Source organism: Candida dubliniensis, chromosome 1 (genome assembly GCF_000026945.1).
Source record: "Candida dubliniensis CD36 chromosome 1, complete sequence".
NCBI lineage: Eukaryota > Fungi > Ascomycota > Pichiomycetes > Serinales > Debaryomycetaceae > Candida > Candida dubliniensis.
This window is the reverse complement of record NC_012860.1, coordinates 94,888-117,367: the sequence shown is the minus strand read 5'-3', so window position 1 is coordinate 117,367 and position 22,480 is coordinate 94,888. Positions and strand designations below refer to the sequence as shown.

The 22,480-nt window shown below is 37.1% G+C and overlaps 10 protein-coding genes across 10 annotated transcripts; 2 read left to right on the top strand and 8 right to left on the bottom strand. All coding sequences in view use genetic code 12, as the record gives it.

The window, feature by feature from the left end:
• Window positions 1-123: 123 nt before the first annotated feature.
• On the bottom strand, window positions 124-1,869 carry CD36_00560 (D-lactate dehydrogenase [cytochrome], mitochondrial precursor, putative; the record flags this gene model as incomplete). Its single annotated transcript, XM_002416690.1, has 1 exon — window positions 124-1,869. The coding sequence occupies one exon, from the start codon at window positions 1,867-1,869 to the stop codon at window positions 124-126; it is 1,746 nt and encodes a 581-aa protein (XP_002416735.1).
• Window positions 1,870-2,241: 372 nt separating this feature from the next.
• On the bottom strand, window positions 2,242-3,183 carry CD36_00550 (RAM signaling network component, putative; the record flags this gene model as incomplete). Its single annotated transcript, XM_002416689.1, has 1 exon — window positions 2,242-3,183. One exon carries the CDS (start codon window positions 3,181-3,183, stop codon window positions 2,242-2,244), a length of 942 nt encoding a protein of 313 aa, XP_002416734.1.
• Window positions 3,184-3,505: 322 nt separating this feature from the next.
• On the bottom strand, window positions 3,506-5,278 carry CD36_00540 (phosphatidylserine decarboxylase proenzyme 1, mitochondrial precursor [contains: phosphatidylserine decarboxylase 1 beta chain; phosphatidylserine decarboxylase 1 alpha chain], putative; the record flags this gene model as incomplete). The annotated part of the gene is made up of 1 exon (XM_002416688.1): window positions 3,506-5,278. The coding sequence occupies one exon, from the start codon at window positions 5,276-5,278 to the stop codon at window positions 3,506-3,508; it is 1,773 nt and encodes a 590-aa protein (XP_002416733.1).
• Window positions 5,279-5,638: 360 nt separating this feature from the next.
• CD36_00530 (Anaphase-Promoting Complex/Cyclosome (APC/C) largest subunit, putative) lies at window positions 5,639-10,240 on the bottom strand (the record flags this gene model as incomplete). Its single annotated transcript, XM_002416687.1, has 1 exon — window positions 5,639-10,240. One exon carries the CDS (start codon window positions 10,238-10,240, stop codon window positions 5,639-5,641), a length of 4,602 nt encoding a protein of 1,533 aa, XP_002416732.1.
• A 345-nt stretch (window positions 10,241-10,585) lies between these two features.
• Window positions 10,586-11,866, bottom strand: CD36_00520 (elongation factor tu, mitochondrial precursor, putative; the record flags this gene model as incomplete). Its single annotated transcript, XM_002416686.1, has 1 exon — window positions 10,586-11,866. The coding sequence occupies one exon, from the start codon at window positions 11,864-11,866 to the stop codon at window positions 10,586-10,588; it is 1,281 nt and encodes a 426-aa protein (XP_002416731.1).
• A 337-nt stretch (window positions 11,867-12,203) lies between these two features.
• On the bottom strand, window positions 12,204-13,133 carry CD36_00510 (conserved hypothetical protein; the record flags this gene model as incomplete). Its single annotated transcript, XM_002416685.1, has 1 exon — window positions 12,204-13,133. One exon carries the CDS (start codon window positions 13,131-13,133, stop codon window positions 12,204-12,206), a length of 930 nt encoding a protein of 309 aa, XP_002416730.1.
• Window positions 13,134-13,416: 283 nt separating this feature from the next.
• On the top strand, window positions 13,417-15,798 carry CD36_00500 (conserved hypothetical protein; the record flags this gene model as incomplete). The annotated part of the gene is made up of 1 exon (XM_002416684.1): window positions 13,417-15,798. One exon carries the CDS (start codon window positions 13,417-13,419, stop codon window positions 15,796-15,798), a length of 2,382 nt encoding a protein of 793 aa, XP_002416729.1.
• A 22-nt stretch (window positions 15,799-15,820) lies between these two features.
• CD36_00490 (HSP-interacting, SSA1 ATPase activity-stimulating, TPR-containing co-chaperone, putative) lies at window positions 15,821-16,993 on the bottom strand (the record flags this gene model as incomplete). Its single annotated transcript, XM_002416683.1, has 1 exon — window positions 15,821-16,993. One exon carries the CDS (start codon window positions 16,991-16,993, stop codon window positions 15,821-15,823), a length of 1,173 nt encoding a protein of 390 aa, XP_002416728.1.
• A 308-nt stretch (window positions 16,994-17,301) lies between these two features.
• Window positions 17,302-19,212, bottom strand: CD36_00480 (gamma glutamyl-transpeptidase, putative; the record flags this gene model as incomplete). The annotated part of the gene is made up of 1 exon (XM_002416682.1): window positions 17,302-19,212. The coding sequence occupies one exon, from the start codon at window positions 19,210-19,212 to the stop codon at window positions 17,302-17,304; it is 1,911 nt and encodes a 636-aa protein (XP_002416727.1).
• A 671-nt stretch (window positions 19,213-19,883) lies between these two features.
• On the top strand, window positions 19,884-22,055 carry CD36_00470 (RSP3 E3-ubiquitin ligase complex subunit, putative; the record flags this gene model as incomplete). Its single annotated transcript, XM_002416681.1, has 1 exon — window positions 19,884-22,055. One exon carries the CDS (start codon window positions 19,884-19,886, stop codon window positions 22,053-22,055), a length of 2,172 nt encoding a protein of 723 aa, XP_002416726.1.
• Between the last annotated feature and the right edge of the window lie 425 nt (window positions 22,056-22,480).

The following is a 22,480-nucleotide window of genomic DNA, read 5'->3' as shown; positions in this document are numbered from 1 at the left end:
TTTGTCCTATTATTTAGAGGATAACCATGGTATTTCTTGTATATAGTTATTGGGATCAATATAAAAGCACTTTTTTAGTTTGTAAATCTAAAACAAGTTTTTGTATGCTTGATATTCAATTGATCAGTGCTGATGATTGCAGCCAGAGCTAGTATTGTTAAGAAGACTCCCCTCGTCGAGCTGGTTATCCAAATCATCTTGTGGATCAATCATAAAAATCTTATCTGGATTCAAAATCCTATTAGGGTCTAGGCTCAATTTAATGGTTCTTGCTAGATCAACTGCTGTTTCACCTAATTCTGTTGCCAAATATCTTCTCTTCCCGACACCAATACCATGTTCACCGCTACAAGTACCAGAAGCCTCAATTGCTCTGTTCACCATTCTATCAACCAAAACTTTGACTTTGTAATAATCTGGCGAGTTATATAGTATCAAAAAATGGCAATTCCCATCTCCAATATGTCCCATAATTGAAAATTTCTTGTTGAAACCAGAACTTATCAAGTCATCATTTGTCTGAGAGATAACTTTAGCTAGTTGAGAGATAGGCACAGCTATATCTGTACCCCATCCTTGAACATCATTGGCATCGTGTAGAATCTTTTTCCCATATTCAAAAGTTGACCAAAATCCGTTTCTTCTGGCCGACCACAATTCGTCATTTTCCTCTTCACTTGAACTAGTCTTAAAGTCCAACATCTTGTGTTTCCAGCCTATATTTTGAATCATTTTTGATTGTTCTAAAATTGAATCCTTAGTGGATCCACCCAATTTGAAGAATAAAGTTGGACTTTCCAACTGCTTTTTTGATGTTGACTCATTGACAAATTTGATCATCGTTTCATCCAATATTTCCATTGCGTTAGGCAGGACTCCCTGAGCGATCACATCCAGCGCCATTTCAGCTACCTCTTTGATAGTTGAAAAACAGGCAACACTAACTAATTCATATTTAGGCCGTACATGCAACTTTACCGTGGCTTCGGTGACTAACCCAAGTGTTCCTTCACTACCAATAAACAATCTTGTCAAATCATAACCAGCACTGGATTTTCTTGGTCTTTGCCTAGTTTTGATAACCGTGCCATCAGCTAAAACTACCGTCAAATTCACGACATTTTCCTTCATAGTTCCGTATTTGAAAGCATTAGTGCCAGAAGCGCTAGTCCCAACCATGCCACCAATATTTGCCCCAGGTCCAGGGTCTGGTCCAAACATTAAGTGCTTGCCTTCAGGATTAGAACTTAAAAACTCATTGAGATCCTGCCAACAAACACCTGGCTGAACAACAACATCTAAATCTTTGGGATGGAAAGCGAGGATATTATTCATTCTTTGAAACGATATGGAGATACTATAAGGTCCTCGAGTATGAATGTTCTGACCCTCAATAGACGTTAGACCGGAATTTGCAACTATTGGAATTCGGAACTTATTGGCAATCTTCAAAATTTCAGAAACTTCATTGGTAGAATTGGGGTAAATTATAGCCCCAGGAGCTTGGACTTCAGGGTTAGGTGGATGGTGCGTTGAAAAGAATGAATCATTATGTGATTGTAAAGTTCTTTTATCTCTTGAAATATTGTCAGCACCAACAAGATTAGCAATCTTTGCTAAACCAGTTTGAAACTCGTGCTCAGTAGCATATACTGGGGAATCTAATGTGGATAAAGGGGTTGTAGAAAAGTCTTTCCCATTTGTACTGCGACCATTGTGAGTTCCTATTGCAATTCCACCTCCCAAAAAAACTACACCAATTATTAAGTATCGGGAGGTCTTTGGTGGCAACCACACTTTTGATTTCACGCTGTAGCTTCTGAAAACCCCTGTCAATTGCCGTACTGGTGGCCTGAACTTGGTAAACATTAATTTGTTGCACTTGCACTTGCCATAAAAAAAATGGGGGATAAATTGACCAATGGTTTATTTTCTTTTTGTTGTGTTCACAAAGCAAATATTTAAGCCACTAAAGGTTCAGAAAGAGGCTATAATAGCCAAAGAGATAAACAAAGATGCATGATTTAATTATCGATGAATTGTTTGTCAATCAAAGAAGTATGTAGACCTATGAGTTGTAAATCACTCATAGCAGATATTGGATTCAGACAACATACATGTACTACAACTATTCAATATTTACACTAACCCTAACCATGTGAAACAATTAAGAGGAAATCAGTGCTCTAAAAAAAAAAAAAAGAACAAATCCCATAGTCTCAGCAACTTGTAAATGAGTTACTATTTCCCAACTTGAGTAATTTTTCCTTGTTGTTCGAAATTCTCTATCAAAGGTAACAATGGTTCCATTTCGGTTCTATCAATTAAATTGAACTCCTTCACAAAAGATATGAAATGAGCAAAAAATGAGTTCCAGTGTGCCTCCAAAGACAAATGGATTATTTTGTCGAAATGATTGTGGTATATATGAGCAAATATTCTAAACATCTGTCTGCTAATATTCTTGCAGTCTTTTATAAAATTGGGTGGAAATGCTCCGCCATTTTTGGTGGGGAATACACTTTGGTCATTCAACTTGTTGGTGACCCAGGTAATGACATACTCAATGTACTGGCATGCAGGTAAGTTAACAGCTTGACCAGAAGAGTTAACCCATAAATAGTTTGTGTTTGGTCCCGCATTCATTGTTGGATAAGCTTCAGGTGTGGTGTATTCCTGAATAACTCCATAGAACCGGTTCAAATGATTGAAAAGCTCAAAAATATTTAACGCCAACCATTCGCAATAATCCACATATTTCGGAAGTTGGACAATTGTCTTGAATGATCCCTTAACCAAAGCAGTTTTCACATAAGGTTCACATAAAAACAATGGTGGATCAACATTCACAATTGTAGTTTTCGTGGTCTGTATAGAAGAACGCTTCAGTGGCAGCACACTTCCCAGTTGGTGTCCATATTGAAGCAGCAGCAGCAGATCTTGGTGCTGTAAAGATTGACCTGTTCTGCTACGCTTTGTAGGAGAAGACGTATATTGAGCTGAACCTGGTGTACCTTTAGATGATAATTTTGAAGGGGAAAACTTTGTGGGAGATTGTGTTCGTCTCAAACCATTGCCAGATAGATTTGAATGAGAATATATGGAGTTATTTGACGGCTCTAAATCCTTTTTGTTTTTCTTGGATCCTCTTCCAAGTCCACGTATAGTATTTAAAAAAGACATTGGCTGATTATTGTAGTTGTTTGATGAAAAAGGCTGTAATCTATAACATCTTTTCTGTCAATTACTGTTTTTTTTTCTTTTCTTTTTTTTTTTTTTTTTGTTTTCTCTTGAGCCTTCGTGTCGTGTATTGGGGCACACCAGGTCGTCCTCTTGTGTTGCATTTAAGAAAGAGTATGCTATTTATTTTGATTTTTTGGACACGTACCTAGTAACTCCACTTGATTGTTAATATCTTATTATAAAAAACTGAATACATATATATATTCTTGGTAATGTTGGTATTAATGCTTCATATAAAAACTACTCAATGTATGTACTTCTTCTATACGAACCCACCTAATGATTGACCCACTTTAACCTTCTCACCTACTTTCAAATTGAATTTAAAATTCTCAGGGGCTTCAAATACTAAAACAACAGTAGAACCCAATTTGAAGCCACCAATATCTTGACCCTTGCTTAATGGATACCCGCCTAACAATCTACTGGCATTTGTATATGTTGCCTCGTAAACGGTGTTTTTTCTTAATTTCTTGCGTTTTTTGTCCTCATATTCACTGTTGGTAAATGTCAAAATATCATTAGCAGAATAGTCTTTTTGATCCAATAGTGGTGTATTTTCATTTACTGAAGAGGCGGAAGAATAAACTTCATGCTCATAAATATCATTGGTTTTTAAATCTTTGTCAAAATTGACCACAATACTACCAACGTTGGTGGCACCAACAGGAACCATTGAAAAAAACCCATACTTCCAATATCCTAACAATGCCACTCTTTCATTTAAAACAAATAATCCTTGGAGGGTTTTTTGGAAAAATGGAGCAACCGAAAATAATTCTCCAATAAAATGACGTCTGAGTGTAGTCACCCAACTAGTAGGTGAATGAAAATGATGATAATCACCTGGGGCTAGGTATATCACTGCAAAATACAAATTTTTCTTGCGAAAGTATTCAACAGGATTTGGGGTTAATTCTTCTGCAACTCGTAACTCTTTGGAAAATGATGCCCTTTCACCTGCAGCAGTCCCATCATGCTCATCTTTGTATGTCAACTCATTCATGTGGTAGGTCGTTTTCGAATTCCCACCAACAAGATCATCCATCGAGTAGGAAATACCGTTAATTTTAGCAAATTCTTCGTCACGTTTTACTATCGTTTCGTCATCACTATTATAATCAAAACTCAATGAGTGGGTGGGTGCTGCTAATTTACCAGTGTCTATTCCCAACAATGCATCGATTGAATAAGTCATTCCCTTGACTTGTTCAATTTCACCATTCTCAACAACACCAAACTTTAATACTTTCCCATCTGCGGGAGACACTAAATCACCATCAGCAATTGGTCTGGCATCTGGTTTAATATCTCTATAAAAAAACTCTGATAAGTTCTTGTAACTGCTCAAATCGGGATTCTCCATTTCATCCAAGTTAACACCAAAAATGGCAGAATACACTCTGTACGAAGGACTTCTAATCCAAACAGGTAAGTTGATCGAGTTGACTTGACCCCATAATCGAGATATAGTCTTCAATGGTAATGTTGAGTAAGCATACAAGTGCCAGGATTGAGGTCTAATCTTGTATGGGTTTTCTTCGTGGTCACCCCTTTCATACTTTATTTTTGCGTACACTCCACCCAATACTATGGTCAATGAAGTTACCGTCCACCATCTAATAAAGCGACGACGCTCTTTACCCATTTTCAATTTTTTGAATTTCGTTTTCAATTTTTGATTGGCATTGGCAAACAGTCTTTTCGAAATCTTGAAATTGCCAAATGGCAACATATGACGTTTGCTTGATTTGTTGGTATTGGTGCCATTGGTAACTGGGTTTCTCGACCAAGTGGAATAATACAACATATTTCTCTTTGGTCTTGGAATCTTAGGAAATTGATAATAATAGTAACTAAAGTAACGTTTTTGTTGATAATTAGTTGAACTTGGTGTTTGTTGGTGAATTCGTTCGGCCATCTGTGATGCCCGCGATAAAGGTTTGTTAATATTATCTCGTCCGTACATGAATAGGTTTGGTACCAGTCGAACAGATGTTTCCGACCATTTAAACGAAATGGGTTTGAGTGGCATTTTCAATTTCCTAATTCAGTCAAACAAAGGAGTAACGAAATAAAATAAACGATGGAGAAAAAACAAATTGAATTTGAAAAAAAAAAAAAAAAAACACGAGATCGTTTGTTGTGTTTTTCTCCGCCTCAAAATGTCAATCTCAAAGAAACAACAGGAACAACAACAACCTTTATTATTTCTATGTAAGTACACACACTTTCGAGCACACGACCTTTACGTGAGTTACTCCCCCTGTTTCGTTAGTTACCCAGCTTTTACTTAATTTAATGTTATCGGTGTTTTCTTTTATCTTGATAACTTTTATTGAAACTAAACACAAGAAAAACCTATATATAGTAAGGGTTTCCGTAGACGTTGCAATTAGTTACGAACTCTCCATAATTTATGCCTTAATCCTTCAATGAACTCAAGAGATATGTAATTCAACTTGTTATTTCGAGCAATGTCATTAGCATACTCAAATAGTAATTTGAGATTCCATATATCTTCAACGGACTTTGGTGTTTGTGCATTGTTTATCAATTCCAATTGATTGTCAATGATGTTGAATAATGACAACCCTGAACGTACACTAGACGAACACAAATCCAGTTCAACGTGATTAGTATTTTCATGGTACCAAGCTGCTCTGGCATTTTCCTCAAGATTACCTAATAATTGTAGACTTGAAAAATTTGTGGTATCTTCATCTGGTTTTACCCGTCGACTATAATTCAGTAAAATCGACCTCACATTTGGTTTTAGAACTGTGTAGTTATTACTCTTTTCAACATACAAAGTCAAGGATTGCATGAATTTCTCTAACACCTCGGAATTAAGCAGAAAATCTAAAACAACCTCGAAATGAGCACTCGAATTTGTTTTCAAGGTTAGAATGTCGTTGATGTCAGGAAGTAGGCAGGGTGAGATACTTTCTATAACGGAGCCATTCTTCATGTTTATTGAAATTGGAATCTTGCATGGTCTACCTGTACTAATATCTCGAACAATCAAACATCTGGGTTGTATTGCCAATGCCCAAAAGTGTCTCAAAGCCTGCAAATGTATTTCGTATTCGCTATTCTCTGTAGGATAAATTGGATACAACGATGTTACTAAGCAAGCAATAGCGAATGGTGAGCTATCAAACGCATACTGTCCACCACCTAAAAATAAAAAACCCAAAGCTGTATTAATGGCCATGAAACATCCAAATCCCATTTTTTTATTTGTATCATTATGTAATACACGTAATCGACGGAAAACTTCCAAATCACCACTAGCAGCCATGATTATAGAAGCACATAATGCCAAGATATTTTGAAGATTAATACACCCCTTGTACGCAATTTTTTGATCATAATTTAGTGCAGGCTTTGAACTCAATTCCATAACCTTGTCAAGATATTTTAGTACAGTGTCCCTGGCTTCCAAGTTATGGGAAGATGCAAATTTTAGAGCCATCGACAAGCATGCTCCACCTAAAACGTTGAAATACGTTAACTGGTCACCATCAAGATGTTCAAAACCCAGTTCATTGCCCCACATGTACTTCTGAGCGACTGATGACGGCATTTGTGTGGTAATCCAAGTATCAGTGCACGAAATATCATTCCACATAATCAAGTTCTTGGCCAAGCACCGTAGAAATAACAAATCAGGACGAATATAATCTAGCATTTGCTCGGTATCTGGAAGTTTCAACTTATTGGCAACATTCAGATTCTCTGTTTGCAAATATATGAATGCCAACGCTATTATGGCACCACAACATGACTTACCTGATTCTTGAACTGGCTGATAATCTTTCATAGCTATAGCCAAAGCCATTAGCTTGTCAATCACGTGGGTATCATTCAAACCCCTCAAATCATCTCCTTTACCCAAATTGACGAATCCTAGTGCAATACCAGCTGCTAATCTGTACCCTTCGTGAACTTGCTCGGTGTCATTCTGCAATACTGAGGCAGTGATCTGTGACAATAACACTTCACTCATTCGGCGATGCTGACTTTCTAAATACAACAAACCAATTCCAATTAACCCTGCTGTTTGTACCATTGTCGGGACATTCAAGTCATTAGCACCTTGCGGCAAAAGAGCTACTGCATGAACAGAGAGAACTTTCGTCAATTTGTTATCCATAGTTCCGCGTAAGCTAGCTGCCATACCGATTAACAATCCAATACTGGTGAGTGGATGTTTAGGACCAAGGTAGTTATAGATGTGCCATTCCTCTAAACGTTTCAAATGGCCATTCAACCCCAAGCCCAATAGAAACCCAGCATGTTGGGAATTCAATTCTGGAGGCTTATTGAAAATTATCCAACTACCGCTAATACCCTTTGCAAATGGTCCAATGCTTAGTCCAGACGAAACACCATTATGGAAGTGGCCCCATTCTGAAAAAGACTTCAGGACTCTATCTTCTGAATAGACAATATTTGTCATGGTCGGTAATATTAATGTATTCAAATTAAATTTTGGAATGGGGAACTTTTCTGTTAATAAGGGCCTTCGACTAGCGTATACCAATGCAGCCCTTCCCAATGGTATAGTCAATGTACGAAGAGCTACTATTACTGCCAAGTCCCTTTGTTGTAAAACCAAATCGTACTCGCTCACATTCTCATCTACTTTGAGATAAGCAGTCTGGGTTTTTGTTTGATGTAGCAACGTTGTTATCTCAAAATATCTTCTGTCAGCCTCAAAGATCAATTTTGTAATATTCATTCGTTCTGCTTCTGATTGCCCATCCCAAGGAGAAAAGTTTTCGTTATCTTCCAAAACTTCGTTGAGCAAGGATGACAAATCTTGAGTACTTGTATGCGAATCAGTATTAATGTCAGCACTAAAATCCACATCTGAAAGAAGCTTATTCAAATCTTTTCTACCCACCAAGTCTAGTGTCTGAGAAGTCCATTCAAACTCTGGGCTCTCTTGGCATGTCAGCAAGGCTTCCTTTAGAGGTATCGATATACCCAATGGGTACGTTTCAAGTAAGTCTTTCGTAATCCCAAACTCCAACATTAAACTCACAATTGCACTAGGTCCATATTGTGATGATACAAGAACTTCAAATAGTTTCAAGACGTAATAGGTTCTCGGAGTTACCAACAAATCAACGGTTTCTGTTTCTTCCACCAATTGCGAGAAAGTTAGATACCTTACTATGTTATTGGTAAACAAACTTGCTAAAGACCTCAACAAGTTTGGAGGTGTTTCAAGAATTAACGCCAGTAGGAATCGAGTGCTCGGATCTATGCATGCTGGTTTGATTGAATAATACTTGACCCATGGTGCTGGCCAACCCATCCACGTAGTTAACTGGCATAATAACAAATTCATGTTTGTTAAGCATTTGGCTTTTGTAGAATCTAATCTTATTTCTTCTCGAACTAAATGCAAGGATATGGTGATGTATGGAATAAGATCATGTAAATTATAGTTCACATTTGAAGTTTCGTGAACACGTTTTGCTACTGGTAGTAATTTAGTAATCTCATTCTCAACACATTGTACTCCTTCTTTGAAAGGAAATATCAATGACAACAAAGCAATGACAAATGCTTTCCATTCGTCGGCGTATTTGACTTCCAAATAGGCTGATCTCCACAACATCCACATAATATGGTTGATATTAGAGCCTGATAAATACTGGAAACACAGCAAACACATCTTAACGAGTTCTGAAGATGGCTCTAGCACCATCTTAATTATCACATTTGATCCGTCCAGCAACTTCAAAGCTAAGTTAGAATCGTATGAGTCAATCAATGAACAGACTTTGAATTTGCTTGCAAATGTATGAGAAGTAGATTTCATACCAAGAAACGGATTAACGATTAGAAACTTTTGATCTTCTGTTAATAAAACTAAGTTCCCCTCATATTTTGCAGAGTTTAGGGTGATGCAGTCAAGACACGGTGTTTTGAAAACTGACAGATGCCGACTAAATGAGGGATTTCTATAAATCAAAACGGCACATTCCCTTTTTATTCTGTTGAAAACTACAACGCCCTCTTGATCTTCGAACCAAATATTGAAAATTCTCAATTGATCCTTTTGTAAACGGCTTCCAAAAGTCTCAACTCTCGATAGTATCATATCCTTCTTGAACCCGGAAAAATCTTGTGACAAACTGTGGCAATCGCTGGACACTCTTCCCACAGATGATATATCAGATAATAATGTGCTTGTTCTTTTCTTTTCCATATTGAGCGAAATAGAGTGCAATGGTTCAGGTCCGTTATCTTCTTCCAAAATGCGTGATGGATTGGGCGTGGTGATTGAACCATACCTTCGTTTCTGATTTCTTGCCAGTTGTGTTTTGCCAAAAGTAGTGGTTCGGCTAGGAGCTTTGACGTGATAAATGCTAATAGACCCATCCGAAGCATTGAAAGTAACACAAAGTGAACACACTTTGTTCATGTCTTTTCTTGGGAAAGTTATTACTTCCTCTTTTGATGAAATCACTGATGTTGATGCAGTAGCCACAATTCGGAAATCACCCATGGGGTCAACCAAAGTCAAAATTGTAGCTGAATTCAAATGCGAAGTATTGCTATAGAGTGCACCATTGTGGGGAATTAACGACTCATTTTGGTCTCGTTGCAAAACTAATCCAGATTCAAAGGGTAATGCATTTTTTAATGCAAAGGGCAAACTGCACACATAAGATTTCCCATCAGCGTAGTATACGTGAATATGCTTCTTTAAACTAACAACCAACACCTCCTCTAGTTCTTGAGAATTTGAGAAATGAGTATATGTTGCTGTCACAATGTCTTCTTCATATGTCAAAATCTTCGTTATGATTGATCCTTTGACTACGGCTAGTTTTCTCTTTGCAATCAATAGTCGTTTGTTCTGCCGAAATAACGCCAATTTGTAAGGATCTTGAAATGGGACTGGATAGTCCGTGTCCTCTTGAATACCAAATATGGGAAATTTCAAAAGAGCATTGTCTGGAGAAGATGTCATTTGAACCTAACGAAATGGAATCACTGTCAGTTATTTTGTAGATTTTTAAATGCGTGTTTTGATTTGCTTTTCGTAAAAAAAAAAAAAAAATTGTTCTGATTTTGGATGTGTTTTCCGTGTCTCCAAGATTTCTCTTTCATTTGTAAGTTTGCCTCTCCGATACAAAGAACTTATACCAGAAGTTCAACATACATATAATTACAAGTTACTAAGTCATAAATAAAATCAAAACTTCTGAGGCTCTTACTATTTACAGAATTTTATTTTCCAATACAAAATACGAAGCCAACTATATACCTTTCTTCTTTTTTTTTTTTATTATTTGCTTACAGTGCACAATTCTGTTTATTCAATGATTCTGGTAATCAAACCTGTACCAACAGTCTTACCACCTTCTCTCAAGTTGAAACGTTGGTTAACTTCCAATGGACATGATTTGATCAATTCACCAACCATTTCAATGTTATCACCTGGCATGACCATTTGGGAGTGGTCAACACCTTCTCCTTCTGGGAATGAAAATGTGGTAGTGACGTCATTAGTTCTGAAGAAACATTGAGGCTTGTAACCTTCTCCAAATGGAGTGGAACGACCACCTTCTTCTGAAGTCAAAATATACAAAGATGCTAAAAATTTCTTGTGAGAAGTAGCAGTACCTGGCTTGGCCAAAACCATACCTCTCTTGATTTCATCTCTTTTAACACCTCTCAACAAAACACCACAGTTGTCACCAGCTATAGCAGAATCTAATTCCTTTTTGAACATTTCAATACCAGTAACAGTGGTCTTGTATGGTTTGTCAAAACCACCAACAATTTCGATTTCTTCACCCTTCTTCAAGACACCTCTTTCAACTCTACCGGTGACAACAGTTCCTCTACCAGAGATGGAGAACACGTCTTCAACTGGCAACAAAAATGGTTGTTCCAAGTCTCTTGATGGAGTTGGAATGTGTTCATCGACAGCATCTAACAATCTCAAAATAGCTTCCTTACCAATTTCTGGTTTTTTGCCTTCCAAGGCCATTAAAGCAGATCCCATAATAACAGGAGTGTTGTCACCATCAAAACCGTAGGTGGACAACAATTCTCTCATTTCCATTTCGACTAATTCCAACATCTCAGGGTCATCAATAGTATCAACTTTGTTGACAAAGACAACCAAGTCTTGAACACCAACTTGTCTTGCCAACAATAAATGTTCTCTGGTTTGTGGCATTTGACCGTCAGTAGCAGCAACAACAATGATAGCACCATCCATTTGAGCAGCACCAGTAATCATGTTTTTGATATAATCAGCGTGTCCTGGACAATCAACGTGGGCATAGTGTCTGTTCTTGGTTTCGTATTCAACGTGGGCAGTGGAAATAGTGATACCTCTGGCTCTTTCTTCTGGAGCTCTATCAATGGAACCGTAATCCAAAAAGTTGGCACCACCTTGTTCAGCTAATACTTTGGTAATGGCAGCAGTTAATGTGGTTTTACCGTGATCAACGTGACCAATAGTACCAATGTTGACATGAGGTTTAGAACGGTCAAAGGCAGCGTAGGTTCTGATCAATGCCGGACGAACCTTAGGCAAAGATTTCCCTGTTAAGCGTAAAGTTTGTGTGAGTGTCTTTAACATATTCAAAAATCTTCCACAATAAATGACGTAAATAAATTCACTTGATTATGTGGATAAATCGTTTGATTGAAGAATAGATAAAAGGAGTTCTAAAGTACAAGCGTTTAAGTATGAAGAATTTGAAAAAAAAAAAAATAAAAAAATTTTTTTGTAGTGTTGATTGGATGGAAGAGAGAGGTTTCAACAAGGTCGTGCCCGTTGGTAATTTGTTTTTGGCCAACAAGTTTATTGTTTTCGACGCCCCTTTACTCATCTCTCACTGTCAATAACTAAGCTTTTATATTATCAATAACTAAGCTTTTATATTATCAATAACTACATTTTTGAGACAGCAGTACTATAAAAGTTGTTCTCTTTCCGGGTCTCTAACATCTGAAGTATGATCTAATTCTTCGTGTCTATTTTCATTGACGATTCTCTCTATTGCTTCTCGCTCTAACTCTTCAGCAGATTCTTCGCCAACATGACGACCTTGGAAGTATACGTAATAAATACAAAGGGATAGCAACATCCCTTGCAACAAAGCTGCAACCAAATAAGATACCCAAGAGCTCCAATGAGATCCCTTTGTGAAGAATAATGTAGCAGTGAAAACAAACCCACCAGGGGTTTGTATACACATCATTCCAATCGACAAAGTTCCTGGGTGTTTGAGTCTAAAAGTAGTGTAAATCTGAGGGACATATTTAATCACAGTAAGCAAAGCAGATAATAAGCCATTCATATTGGCAATTGCATATAGAACGGTAGAGTTGGTAGAAAACCCAAGTGCAATCTCTAGGAGAGACACTGCAGCATGAGCAGCCACAAATTTGCCCACACGTTCAATTCTTTTGTATTCGGCCTTGTCTTGCTTGATAGAATCTTTTGTCACTGAGAGGACCAAAACTAAAATCAAAATAGCACATGTGCATTGTATACCGATTTGAAACAAATTCAACTGTGAATTTATACAATTGAACGTATCCAAAGCTCCTATTGAACAGCATTGTCGTGCCTTGGAGCTGACCAAGATGATGTTGGTCAATGTAAATATTGACGAGCACGAGCCCAAAAGTAAAAAGTTTTTTGACAACCCTTCAGAAGTCAACTTGATGAATATTCTTCGATACTGAGGTATATAACTTATGATAATACCAAATGATATTAATATCAGAAACACAAAATTGATTACTGAGGCTCCATCATAAACCGAACAATTATCCAACCCATCGTCCCTCCTCTTGATATCTAAGAGTTGGAACCTATTAGTCATTGGCTTTATCATTAAAACAACACCAAATGTATTACAGTACTGACGTTATATGATTATTGTCCTTTCTGTTTACCCCGTTGATGCTTCCACATATTTTTTTTTTTTTATTTTTTGCCCCATGCTCCGTTTGCTTGAGGTGACCAAGTCGCGTAAGAATCAAATGGGATTTGCAGAAAACAGTGTGTTAACAAATTTTTTTTTTTTTTGCATTGACTTTAATTAACAACCACCATAAATTACAGAAAAGCTTGATTATAGCAACATATATCGTATCCCTAGTGAGTTAATTGAAATAATGTCCCAACTATGGGCAGCAGCTGCAGCAAGGAAAAGGAAAAATGATTACACCTCAGGATCATCTAGATGGGTGTCAAACGAACTCAATAATCAGTTTATGATATCATTTCATCTGATAAACCAATTTGTTGAGGAAAACCAGGTATATCAGGAATATTTGGGGCTGATAATGGACGAGATTTATCTGGGCACATTTGATCCCGATACAATAAAAAAAGAGCAAGTATCAGACGTTACTGAACCAAAGAGTACTATAAAAGAAACTCCACTACGACCTACTTCAGGTCACCTTCAATCATCTCGAGCTCCATCAACACTGCTGGCAGTCAATACCTCGAAAACTACATTTGAAAACACTCAATCACAGTTTTCAAATTTACACAATGAATCCCATCCTCAACCAACCCTCAAACCATCACTGGAAAATTTGGACGTTGTTGTTTTTGACAAAGCTCCATCTTACAATAATTCTCCGAATTCTGACAGCAGCAGAGATAACCAACACCGGCAAAGTGATGGCCTAGATGATTCATTTCAAGCTATCAGTAAAGCTATCAGAAAAAGCATTGCAGGCAGAGCAGGTGATACCCTATTCAAGCAAGATATGAACCACCTGGATTTGTTACCAAGCAGGTCAAGCTCGAAAAGTCAGCATTCCAAGCTGGATACAACTATTCAGTCTATAAAATCTGAGGAAAAAACGTTGGCTCCCAAAACACCTAAAAGCAGAAGTTCCATGTTCATTGCATTGCCCACAAGAGAACCAATAGTCATAAAGTCTGTATCGAGACGGAAACTGGGCGTTTCAAAAAGACGGACAATGGAAAATAGTAAAAGTTTGCATTCTGGTCGGAATCTGGTGGCAGTGAATACCAATACTAATTCGGAACTAAACAACACCACAGTATCCACCAAGGAAGAGAAGCAAAAGTTTGAACAGATGTCACCAGTGAAGCTTCCTGTTGATAAAAGGGTATTTCGAGAAACAGTCACTCTGTTAAACACAAGTGACAAAGATGATAATACTGAAAAGATAGTTAATAAGCTAGTAGACGCTACATCAAGAGAGAAAGAGGACCGAGTAGAAAATGTTTTTACACTACCAGGAGTTGAACAAGAGACGGCTGTCGTGTCAACTACTATGAGAGCTGAAAATGAGGAACTAGTGGTTCAATCTACAGAACCAAAAAATGTGATTAAAGAGACTGTGCTGCCTGAAGGTATTTGGAGTACTATTGGCAAATATAGGTCACTATCACCGGTACGAAAACCATTATTCAATAATACGACTGGTGCTAGTCCTATATCTATACGGGCATCTACATCAAGGTCGAGATCTCGATCAAGGTCTCCTTTACGAAAAGAAGTTTTGTTACATAGAAAGAACTCAAGATCGCCTACACGTGAATTATTTCATGGAAATAGCCCAAGGTCACCTGCCAAACTGACAGCAAATGGAGGTGAAACTGATCTTATTAACAGATTAACGGCCCCAACAAGCTCCAGTGCTGCTAAAACCAAATCACAGAATAGGAAAACAGAGGGGAGGAAACCGGAAAGAAACAAGTTCTTGACTGCAACTTTAATTCCTACAACCGATGGAAACAATAAAGGAAAAGAGGTTTCTCCTATAAAATTGAAATCTGAGCCGTACAGATTTCCGAAGCTTGAAAGATCTAGCATACCTGCTCTAAAAATGTCAATGACAGAGAAGAGGAGTGAGACTACTACTGTGAGAACTAAACAAAAATACATAATCAAACCGACAAACTCGTTCAAGAGGAAATCTGAGTTAGGAAAGGAAAGACATGAAAATAGCATAATACCGCAAATGACACATTCAAGTGGGGTTCAGAAACTTGACGCCAGGCCACAAACAAATTTGGGGTCAACATCACAAGACAGAAAGAGTGAGCAAAGGATTAAAAGAATTAAAACAGCTAACGGTGTGTCATTACCTGAAGCTGCTCGAGGAATACTAAATAAGGATAATGCTAACAAAAAGAGTATTGCATCTGTCGCAATTACTCCAGCAAGACATGAGATCCAAGTCGGGAACAACGTGCTTCCGATTACTCCTACTAGGATATCGCCAAGGAATTTACCAGAAATTGATTCAGACGAAGAAGGGAGTTTTTCTAAAAGAAAAATTTTGCAACCTTGGGCAGACAGTCCAATTCTTCGTAGAAGCATAGCAGCTAATAGAAATATAGACCCAGCAACTGTGATTGTCAATAATCCTAAAATTGATTTACAGGAAACATTTCAGAATGCAGCTTCTGCCAAAAGAGGTCAAGAATCACCTGCTCCAACTCCAAATATGCGACAACAAGAAAAAGATATGAAGAGGTACTTTCAACAACTGGGCTATATTCAATAGTTGTGTTATTACAATATTGTAGCTATTTACGAGCTGCTAAGGCGGTTTCTTTGTTCCATTCAGATGTCCATTTGGAGACGTCTGTTTTTGGAACGACATAAAGCCTTAATGCATTATCAAACAATGGTGCCTTGGGCTTCTCATTCATCAAAGCATTGTTAATTTCAATTTTCTTGCCCACTTTAATCAAGCCACCGGTGTCAGTTTCCATAAAGCATTCCAATTTCTTGACACTGAAATCCTTGTGTTTTGGATCATCAAACCATTCCCTGGGCCTATTTAATACCATTTCTAGCAATTCCAAAGGAGTGGTTAGTTCACTGATTTCTGCAATGAAGTCAAATTCATCGTTGGTGGGGTATAATATCATAGCAGGAAATATTAATTGTGATTGATAATCCTTAGGGTCCTCCAATCGTATCTTTGCAGTTTTCAATACTTCTGGAGGAGATGAGGTTTTAACTATTTCAATGTGTCTTAATTTTATAGAATTCTCCAACACGATATTTTTCAATTTCTCCTGTTCCTCCTCTTGCACTTTTTTGGCCTTGAGTTGAGCTAAAGTTTCTTGTCTCTTTTGAACTTGCTGTAATAGTTTCTGCAAATCTCTATTCTCTGGGTCTACATTGAGACCATATTCAAGTACCTTAATTGCTTCATCGTATTTTTCAATTGCATAGAATGCTTTTCCGGATCGGAAGCAAGCTTTGATATTCTTCTCATCAAGCATTAATACTTTTTTACAATCTTCAATGCAACGACGGTAATTTTTCAATTCCAAGTTACAAGCAGCACGATTCAAGTACAATGCTGAATTGATTGAATCCACATCACAGTTTATTTCGAGACCTTTGGTGTAAAATATAATTGCATCATTATATTTTTTCACTTTGTAACAATCATTCCCTTGATTTTTAAAATTGGAAGCAATTTCGTCAGGATCCCCCTCATATGCTAAACTTTTAAGTGCTTCCAAGTTTACATTTTCTCCTCCGTCTCCATCAGTTTCATCTAACTTTGTCATGAAAAATGGCAATCTATTCAATTCCTCAATTACTTCATCGGTAGTCTTGTTAGAGAACTCTGATAATTGGGGAGGTAATTCAGGTTCACCTGCTTTAGGGACATATCTTCTTCTATCCCATTCGGAAACGTATTCTTCTTCTTTCTCGGGAACGGGTTCTATTTTAGACATTGTTTAATGTTGTTGAAGGAAAGTAAATTAAAACAAAGAAAAAAAAAATTCTTTCGGTGTAAGATGAGATCGCTTTAAGTTTCTTGCTCAATCTGTCAAGTTTCCTTGAATTCGCATCAATTTAAAAAATCGAGGTTGTCCCTAAAGTGTACTTTGCATTCTATGAAAACATCCCCAACTACCACCTACAACTCATCAATCTATAGATCAATGTCTATTTGTATGTTTACAATAAAAATAAATATATGGTTACACAATGTGCTGAAATTGACAATATCCATATTGTAATCTCAATCTCCTTGCTTATTCTAATAACCATCCAGCTCCCCCCTTTTTCTCCACCAATCCGATACACCATGTAATTTGCCATTTTTAGTCCTTTTGATCCCATTCATTGCTGTTAAAGATCCCGTTTCCAAAAATGTGTGACCCACCTTTTTCATTGAACTGGTTATTCCAGGATGTTCTTGATCCCATATAGTGAGATTTTCGCTCATGATGCTTTCGGGAATCAATTGATGATGCAAACGAGGAAATGCTATTGTCGATAATAAATCATATTTGCGATAATAGGTCCTCACAATGGCTTGTAATATGGCACTAGTTATTCTACTGCCTCCTGCGGCCCCGATTACAAAATCTGTGGCATTATTGGCATCGTTAATGATGATTGTGGGCGCAGTAGAACTCAATGGTCTTTTCCCCGGATAGATAAAGTTGAAAATAGAAGGAGTTAAATTGAAGGCATTGCTCACATTTGGTAAAGCAAAATCATCCATTTCATCGTTCAAAATGATCCCTGTTTCACGATCGTAAATCATCGATCCAAATAGCAAGTTCACAGTAGTAGTCATTGCAACTGAATTGTCATTTTCATCTACAACCGAAAAATGTGATGTCCCTTGTGGCTCTGCAATATCGTATTTGGGGTCATAATGTTTCCAATCAAAAGTAGTTTCGTCTGAGTACTTTTTAGTCTCTAAAACTTCATCTATCCAAGTGGAGTCGGTGTACTTGTCTATTAAATCTTGTCTTTTGTCAATGTCTCCAAATCTGGTACGAATGGAACTAAGCCACTTGAAGCTCTCGACTAACTTATGAGTGAAAAGGGTATCATCGTCGGATTCGTTGAAAACTCGATCAAAAAAATTCAAACCAGCCAATAATCCTAGCCCAGATGAAATTCCGTTGCTGGTATAGAAAGTGTGATTCTTGATGGTAGAAACTAGTGGCTTTTCTAAATTTACCTTATAATTTGAAAAATCCTCTGTAGTGACAATTCCTCCCCATTTTTGAATAGTGGAAACTAAGGACTGCACTATTGGACCGTTGGGATCATAAAATATACTACTGCTTCCGTTATTGGCAATTAATTCTAATGTTTTTGCGTAATTTGGTCTAGTTATTAAATCGCCTTCCTTAAGTAATCCTCCATTGGGTTTAAATATAAAATCCCACGAGTCTTTCAATACAGGTACCCTCAGTAGGACCAAGTCGTACTCTTTAGCCAAAACAGTTTCAAATATTTTCAGACACTTGAACCCGTTCCTGTTCAATTCGATCACTGGTTCAAATAATTGCTTCCAACTCAAATTGCCAGATCCGTGCAACCTAAATAGTTCATACAAGCCTTTTAATTCTCCAGGAACAGCAATGCTCAACCCTCCAATTTTGGACAAAACTAGCAGGTTTCCATACATCTCTTTGAATGCCGACCCTGGAGCCATTTCACGGGCATCGATACTAACTGCATCACCGTTATTTCTGCTCACTATGAATCCTCCGCCACCGATCCCAGAACTGTGTGAATTGACTGAGCCAATACATAACGCAACAGTAACAGCAGCATCAGCAGCATTCCCACCTCGAAGCAATATATCTTTTCCCATGGTAGAGCACAAGGGGACATCGCTTGCTACCATTGCTTTGTTACCCACATGTAAATGTTCAGGCGACGGGTTTAAATCTGGCTGTCCTATTTTGTCTGATAATGGGTCATCAGTAATATCAATGTGCAAAGTCAAATATGGATCAGATCTGGACAAATTTTCCGGAATCTGATTTATAAACGATAATGGGGGCAACCCCAAACCGCGAGACTGATAAATTGTTGATAAGGAGTAGATTAGCAATGTAAGCACACAAGAGATAAAGAGAGTGCTCCTAGGTATTTTGTAATTGTAGTTTGTATAGTTTTTGGGATGTGTTTCTGACTTCATTTTGGTTTGACTAGTATATATATCGGTACATTATTTCAAAAAAGAACAGATCTAAGACATTGCCACGGGTTTTTTTTTTTTTTTTTTTTTGTGGGTCAGATAGAATTGATTTGATTTGTAATGAAACAGCAGGAACAATCTAAAGCCACGCAAATTTCTTTTTTTTTTTTCTGTTGCCTATTGTTCCACGCGATTTTTTTAGGTTTTATCTGGTTGTGGGAGGATATGATGACAAGAACAACTGGAGGTGTACCAGACGTTGGTCGTACGATACAACCGCACTGTGGATTAACTTAATAGGCTGAGCAAGAAACGACAACCCACACATAAATTAAGTTTGACCTTTATTAAAGGAAGCATTGTACTTCTGATCGGTGTACCTAGATTGCTTTCCAATCAGTTATTTGTTTGGAAGTTCTAGAAAAGAAATATATCAAAGTTTATATGGTATGTGTGTTTTCTCATTCTAGACTCGAATTTCCTTACCGTATGCGGCAACATCAAGCGAGAGCTTAAAATAAAAGCTAAAATATGAAAAAAAAAAAACAAAACTTTAAAGCACGAAAGCGAAAAAAAAAAAAGAGAGAATATTCCGAAATGCAATGTCTAATACCTCATCCCGTCTTTAAACCACTCGATTACATTATCAGCTTCCCACTTCAAGTAACAAAATGTCGCCAAATGATGAACCACAACCACCAAATGAGGATGAGTTGCTCAACAATATTTTGCCCTCCTATCACATGTTTCAATCTACAGTATCGAAGAATTTAACCCCAACAAATGAAAACTACTCTATCGACCCACCAACATACGAGATGACCCCAATTACTTCAGAAACACCTTCGTTGTTAACTTTCAGTAGAATGCAAAGTCCAGTTGATGAACGACTAGAAACTGATAATTACTTTGCTCAGAGCGATAATGACTCCGTCACGTATAACCAAGAAAGTGAAGATATGTGGAAGAACAGCATCTTAGCCAATGCCGATAAATTACCGAATTTAACCCATAGGAAAAACTCAATGAGCGAATGTTTGAAAATTGATATTCAAGTAACAGAAAAAGTTTGTCAGAGTGGAATAAAGCCTATATTTATGGATCCGTCGAATCGAGAGTTTAAACAGGGTGATTATCTTCATGGCTATGTGACTATTCGCAACACGTCTGATCAGCTGATTCCCTTTGATATGGTGTATGTTGTTTTTGAAGGAACATTTACTACTCTAGACACACTGTCTGGAACCATATCCAGTGAAGTTCCAGCGTTAAGATTTAAGTTTTTGACTATGTTAGATCTTTTTGCCTCGTGGTCATATGCTAACATCGATCGACTTATTACTGATAACGGAGACCCCCATGATTGGTGTAATGGAGAAACTGATCCATACGACAATACCCTATTGTCTATTGATGTGAAAAGATTGTTTCAACCTAATGTAACGTACAAACGATTTTTCACATTCAAAATTCCAGATAAGTTATTGGATAGCACCTGTGATCAGTACAATTTACCAACACATACCGAAATACCCCCAACACTAGGTATTGATCGAAACAGTTTTCCTCCATCTTTTCTATTGGCGAACCAGCATTTAATAGTTAAAGACTTGTCTTTTCTGGATAGTTGCTTGGCTTATCGTATTGATGCCAGAGTTATCGGGAAGGCATCGGATTATAAGTACAAAGTTGATAAGGATCAGTATGTTGTGTCAAAAGAAGCATCGTGTCCTATAAGAGTTATACCAACCCCTAACTTGGAAATGGAATACAATTTCCAGCAACTCAAACAAGAAGCTGAACTTTATTACCGAGCTTTTGTGGACTCTGTGATGGTAAAGATTGATTACGGGAATGAGTTGTTGAACAACAAGGCTGGGAATACTAGTAGTTCGCGACCCAACTTGAGTCCTATGATGAGCAATGATAGTGTTAAATTACGTCAATTGTACGATGTTGCCGATGATACTTTTAAAAGCAATCTTAGAAGTGGGAAGAGTATGCATGATGATGAGGACTTTTATCAATGTCTTATTCCATTTAAGAAAAAATCTATAACAGGGTCAAGCAAATATCTTGGAATCATTTCCTTGTCGACAATTAAGGAACATTATAAGATACGGTATACCCCGCCAACGAGATTTGGTAAAGCGCCTCCTCCAAGTGATACTGAACTTGTAATACCGCTCGAATTAAATTATTTTGCTGAATCTTCCACTCTATTGAAAAATTTGCCAGAAATTAAAGCTATTGATGTTGAACTAGTGGCATTGTCAATTAGATCGAAGAAACACCCAATTCCAATAGAGTTTACCACTGATATGTTGTTTGCAGAGAAAGAGATTGATATCAAAAAGTCTCAGCCTGCCAATTTCAATCTGCTTGTTATTGCCCGGTTTTCAAATTACTTGAATGAATTTCACAAGCTAATAAAAGGAGTTGGTAATGAGGCTTTGAGATTAGAGACTCGATTATACCAAAACGTGAAATGTTTAGCATCGTTGAAAACAAAGTATATTAATTTGCCAATATCAAATTTGGTATTTGAAACGACATCACAAAATGGAATCGGAACCACAACAGAGGTGAAGAGTTTGCAATGGCAAGAAGAACAGTCCGAGAAGGGGAAATTGTTTATCAAAAAATTTTCAATTAGAATGAACTTAAATAATTGCAGCCTGAAAAGCAATGATCATTCAAGTAAAGGGTTAGATAGAATTACTTTGGTGCCTAGTTTTCAAACATGTTTTGCCAGTAGATTATACTATATCAAAATCACGGTGAGATTGCATCATGGAGATAGTTTACTTGTTAATGTTCCTTTGAATATTCATAGATATTAGAACAGCTCTGTTTTTTTTTTTGTTTTGTAGTTGTCATTATATATATATATATTAATTTTAAGAGTTATGTTCAGAGGTGGTTGTCAATATATCCTCGTGGATTTTTTTTTTTGCGCTTTTTTTTTTCTGTTGATTTGTTCTTGTTACTGAAAAATCTAGATCTAGTCTCGCTTTGCTTTGCTTTGTTTCATTATTATCTGTTTTATAGATTTCTTGGTCTGTATCTTTCTTTCTTATTTTTTTGGTAACATCGACACTACCTTTGTTTTCTTTTAAAGTATTAATGTTGTCACTTGTTCTCGGTTTTTCAGTTTTTAAGGTTTTGTCGTGACAGGAGATTTATCAACTTCCCACATGAGATTATTATTGAGTTGACACATATTCATTTACAAATTTAAACCCTCCATATACTACTTGCAACAAGT